The 4,812-nt window shown below is 50.8% G+C and overlaps 2 protein-coding genes across 2 annotated transcripts in view; one reads left to right on the top strand and one right to left on the bottom strand.

Annotated features, from left to right (window-relative positions):
- CUNH1orf50 (chromosome unknown C1orf50 homolog) overlaps window positions 1-3,420 on the bottom strand; it is a 23,314-nt gene extending 19,894 nt beyond the window's left edge. The window contains exons 1-2 of the mRNA XM_004645937.2: window positions 3,296-3,420; window positions 3,071-3,186 (exon numbers count right to left, since the gene is read on the bottom strand). Coding sequence (XP_004645994.1) covers window positions 3,071-3,186; window positions 3,296-3,377 — 198 coding nt within the window. The 5' untranslated portion in view covers window positions 3,378-3,420. The remainder of the gene's footprint in view (window positions 1-3,070; window positions 3,187-3,295) is intronic.
- Window positions 3,421-3,585: 165 nt separating this feature from the next.
- The window catches only part of P3h1 (prolyl 3-hydroxylase 1), a 15,128-nt gene continuing 13,901 nt past the window's right edge, over window positions 3,586-4,812 (top strand). Inside the window, exon 1 of the mRNA XM_004645938.2 lies at window positions 3,586-4,158. Coding sequence (XP_004645995.1) covers window positions 3,694-4,158 — 465 coding nt within the window. The 5' untranslated portion in view covers window positions 3,586-3,693. The remainder of the gene's footprint in view (window positions 4,159-4,812) is intronic.

Raw genomic sequence — 4,812 nt, forward strand, 5'->3', positions numbered from 1 at the left:
AAAAAATAAATATATAAAAAAATAAATAAAAAGAAAAGCAAAAAAAAAGGAGGCTCAGGGAACACTTGAGGCTAGCAGTTCAAGGCCTTATCTCTAAAACACAGCAAAAACCAAGCAGGCAGAAGAGATCACGCAGGGTCTCATGGCCCATAGCAAAGAATTTGCATTTTGTTATAGAACAGAGGAGCCATATGGCTGAGAGGCCTGTGGTTTCCAGAGATAAGGCAGTGTCAGTCTGGAAGAGGCCTTGTAATAAAGCCCCCTTTCTTAAAGTAGTGGTAGGACTGGCCAGATAGCTCAGTGAATTAAAGCACTTGCTTAGGCAGACACGGGGACAGGGGTTTGATCCCCAGATCCCAGGCATGCCTGCTGTGCCAGCCTCACCCTCAGGGCATGCTGAGATGGTGATTAAGACTGGGCGTGGTAGCACGCACCTGTAATACCAGCACTTGGGAAGCTAACCACTACTAGTCCGATCTGTGCAGTGTGACCCTGTACTAAATACATTTAAGAAATTGAAGTAGTGGTAAATCCATTCTTTGTAAACAGAAACACCTAATTAAAATAATCTACAGATTGTAGAGTGTCTACAATCACTAAGCACAACCCTGGTCTGACAACTCCTAGGACTTCTACATTAATTACAAAATTTGTTACAATATCTTTATGAAGTTGGAGATGAAAACTTTTCACAATCATACTAGAAATTAAGGCTCAAGAGAGGCAGACATTGAAAAAAAAAAAAAAAAGTTACGGGCCAGGGAGATAGCTCAGTAGAATAAGCACTTGCCTGGTAAGCACAAGGCCCTGAGTTCAATCCCTGGTACTGCAAAAATAAAAAGAAAGGCAGAAAACTTAAAGTTTCATAGTTAATAAATTGTAGTTGAAAGAGTTCAACATAGTTCAGCCTGATTCCAAAACTTATGCCTCAGTCCTAAGCCTTTCAAGCTTTCTTTAATCAGGTGCCAGAGATCAGGTCTGCTAGAAAGTAATCTCAGTACACAGATAGTAAATAGGCTTCGTTCAATTTTTCTTCAGCTTCTCACAGACTGATTATAGGGCTGGTGAGATAGTTCTGCAGACTAAGCACCTGCTTAGGCAAGCACTGGGACCGGGGTTTGATCCCTGGCACCACATGCTGCATGGGCCTGGCCCCCAGGCACAGGCATGGTGGCACTGGGGAGGCTGAAAAAAAAGGGGGGGAGGGGGCGGGGAGATAGCTCAGTAGAATAAGAGCTTGCCTGGTAAATGCAGGGTCCTGAGTTCAATCCGTAGTACCACAAAAAAAACACAATTATATTGGAAAAACTAAGGCAGCTCAGTAATGCATATTTCAAGGAGCCTGACCATTAGCACAGTTCTTTGACTGCATAAACAGAACAGTCAGGCTCAAGTTGCTGTGGTTCGATCCCCAGATCCTCAAGCCATACTAGAGATGCCCTGAAAGTACCCTGAGCCATTAAAAAAAAAAAAAAAAAGCATATTTCACTAGAGTATATGAAGAAAGACAAAAAACACATTCCTTCTTTGATTCTCACAGTATAATACATATAATATTCACTCAGTAACATGAAAATGTTGTTTGCCCAAAACTTGGTCCATGGCAGCCTTGCTACCAAGAACAGTGACCTTATTTTTCAGAAACTACTCTTCTTATCCACAAAAGTTGTACTTTGCTCCCCACCACTCTAAAAAACACAGGTCTTAGTTAAGAGTTTGCCTATGTGTTTGAATTTTTGTTAAATAAAATAAAAACAGTACGGCTGTTTATGTGAGGAAATTTAAGCACACTAATCATTTATTTTGTAAAAAGACTTTTGAATATAATCAAGACCAAATCTGACAGTGTATACAAGGGGCCCGTAATCTGTGCACACTTAAATCAGCAGGGCCCTATATCTGTGCATACTGAAGAGGGCTCTATACTAACTAGACATCTTGGAGGGCCAGTTCCCTTCCTGAGCTTATGTCTCACCCAGTGGCCCCAGGGGCCTCAGGATGCCTGCAGCTTGGGGGCTCCCGAGGCCCATAGGCAAAACAGAAACCCTGTTGTCCCCAATCCCTTTTGGGTTGACAGGAAATGATGAATTCAAGAAACCAAAGAGGCCACTGAGAACCAGGAGTAAGTGCTTATTTAGGTGTACACCTGGTTTAGAGGACTGCAGTGTAAAGGGGCCGAGTGCTGAACAAGGGAAGGGCTCCACATGTAACGAAGCACAGGGGTGTTTCCTGTGGAACTAGTGGGTGAGCAAGAGAACAAAAGAAGACTAACTGTGACAGTTCTGAAGCATATCTTGGTGCACCTGCTCTGCTTGGGCACAACGTTATGGGAACAGGACATTATATAGTTTTACTTTCAGGGACAAAACTTACTAATTTTACTCATATTAGAACAAAGAACAACAGCTATAGGGAGTGGGAAGTTTGAAAAACTGTAATTTTTTTTAAGTCCTACTTCAGTGCATGCCTGTAATCCCAGCACCCAGGAGGTTGAAGCAGGAGAGTCTCTGTGAGTTTGTGGCCAGCATGGGCTATATAAACAAGTTCACCAGCCTGCATTACATAGTAAGACCCTGCCTTTAAAAAAAAAAGGCTGGGACTGTAGCTCAGTAACATAAGCACCTGTCAGGCAAATGGAAGGACCTGAGTTCAATCCTCAGTACCACAAAAGGAAAACAGAACTTGGTTTTTCACCGTGAGGCGCTCTGCTACTTCAAACTGTTCCTTTTACAAATAAAACAGATTCTGATTTTTAGTATATGTGCTGCCGAAGCGAGCACACAGATTCTGAGAGAATTTGCCTGAAGCTAATGTCAAAAGTGGCCCAAAGACTCATGTGTCCAAATGTCCGGTGCGCTTCCTCTTTATTTCTCCTATTTTGGCGATCAATGTCTAACCTCTCGTTTTGGGAATACTGTGCCCAATCATTGAGGACACAGGACAAAACTTCAGACCTCACCCTCCTGCTTTTAAACAGGGCTGTCCTAAGGTGCAAATAAAATAACACCGAGCGTTCTGGGTTTCCCGCGAACAAAGACAGCCACTCTCTTCCCCGGCCGCGCCCGCTCACCTTCTGCACCTGCTCTGCGAGCGCCACGAGGTCCAGCGGGTCCCCGACCCGGTGGGTGTGGTAGGGGCTCACCAGGGCCAGGCCGCCGGGGGTCGGCGTGCGCTCCACCAGGGCGCCTGCGACACAGCACAAACAGGCCGTGAGCTCCCGCCCGCGGCCTCCCACGGAGCCCCAGACGCGCTCCGCGACGGCTTCTTGGCCCCGGCCAACCTCCGCCCCGCATACCTCCCTGACCAGCCACCGCCGGCGCTCCTCGACGCTCCACACCGCCTCCCTCTGCCTGCCCAGGGAGCTCGGCGCCCTCCATGACAGCGACTCGCCGCGGGCCCTGCCAACTGGAAGAACTTGCACAGAAAGGCTTCTGGGCGGAGCTTCCGTTTCCCTAGCCAATGGGCGTCAGAGCAACCGAACGGGCTGCGCTGCGAGACTCGGTTCCCGCTGACGTACAGGGTCCGACTGAGGAGCGGGGCCCGGATTGGTTGAAAGAAAAGAGGCGGTGCCACCCGCCTGGGCACGCACCACCCCGCTTGGAGGCGGGTCTCTTCCCTGGCAGCAGGCTTCCACCGCTTGGAGCCCCGCCCTGGCCGGCGGTGTAGCGAGGTCCCGCTAGGTCCGAGGAGGCGATGGCGGCGCGGGTGTGGAGGCTGCTGACCACCCTGCTGGCGGCTGCTGCCGCCGCCTCCCACACTGATGTGCAGTCGGAGGCCGGGTGGGACATGGCGCCGCCGGACCTGCTCTTCGCCGAGGGGACAGCGGCCTACGCGCGCGGGGACTGGCCCGAGGTGGTTCTGAGCATGGAGCGGGCGCTCCGCTCGCGGGCCGCCCTGCGCGCCCTCCGCCTGCGCTGCCGCACCCAGTGCGCCGCGGACCTGCCCTGGGAGCTGGACGCCGGCTCAACCCCGAGCCAGGCCGCGAATCCGGGCGCCGCCGCGCTGCACGACCTGCGCTTCTTCGGGGGTCTGCTGCGCCGGGCCGCCTGCCTGCGCCGCTGCCTCGGGCCGCCGGCCGCCCACGCGCTCAGCGAGGAGCTGGAGCTGGAGTTCCGCAAGCGGAGTCCCTACAACTACCTGCAGGTCGCCTACTTCAAGGTGCGGACCTTCGCGGAGCCCGGCGGCCAGGGTTCTTCCGAGGCAGGAGTGGTTGCAGGCGACTTGGGGACTCGGGCGGGTCCTCATGGACAGATGCTAGCCTCAGGGTTCGGTGTAAGGTTAGGAACTAGGCCGGGAAAATCTTGGTCTTTTATTCCCGGAATTAAAAGCGGCAGGTTGAGTCTCCCGTTCTGATTTCATTGTAAATGTCCAAACGAGAAGCTAGCTCTCTGCAATATCTTCCTTCCGGTTCATTCTCTAATGATGCTTTTCCTACTGCAGAGTCCAGCAGCGCTGTTTCAGACGTGGGATTGCCACGTCGCCGGCAGGGGCTGCCTGGCTCCTCCCTGTGGGGACCCTCTGACTAGTCAGATTCCAAAGAAAATGAGTGTTTTTAGGAGTGCCACTGTGCTGTAAGTCCAAGTGAACAAATGACTTGGACGGCGTCAGGCCTGCAGAATACAGCAGCCCTGTACCTCCATCGCACTTTTTTTTTTTTTTTTTTTTTTTATACCAGGGATTGAACTCAGGACCCTCTGCTTGCCAGAGAGGCACTTATGCTACTTCCCTATTTCTTTTTTGAATTTTGAGACAGTTTTGCTAGGTCGTGCAGGCTGTTCTCGAACTTGTGATCTTCCTTTCCAAGACTCCCCC

This window comes from Octodon degus, unplaced genomic scaffold, assembly GCF_000260255.1.
Source record: "Octodon degus isolate 3935 unplaced genomic scaffold, OctDeg1.0 scaffold00245, whole genome shotgun sequence".
NCBI classification, from domain to species: domain Eukaryota; kingdom Metazoa; phylum Chordata; class Mammalia; order Rodentia; family Octodontidae; genus Octodon; species Octodon degus.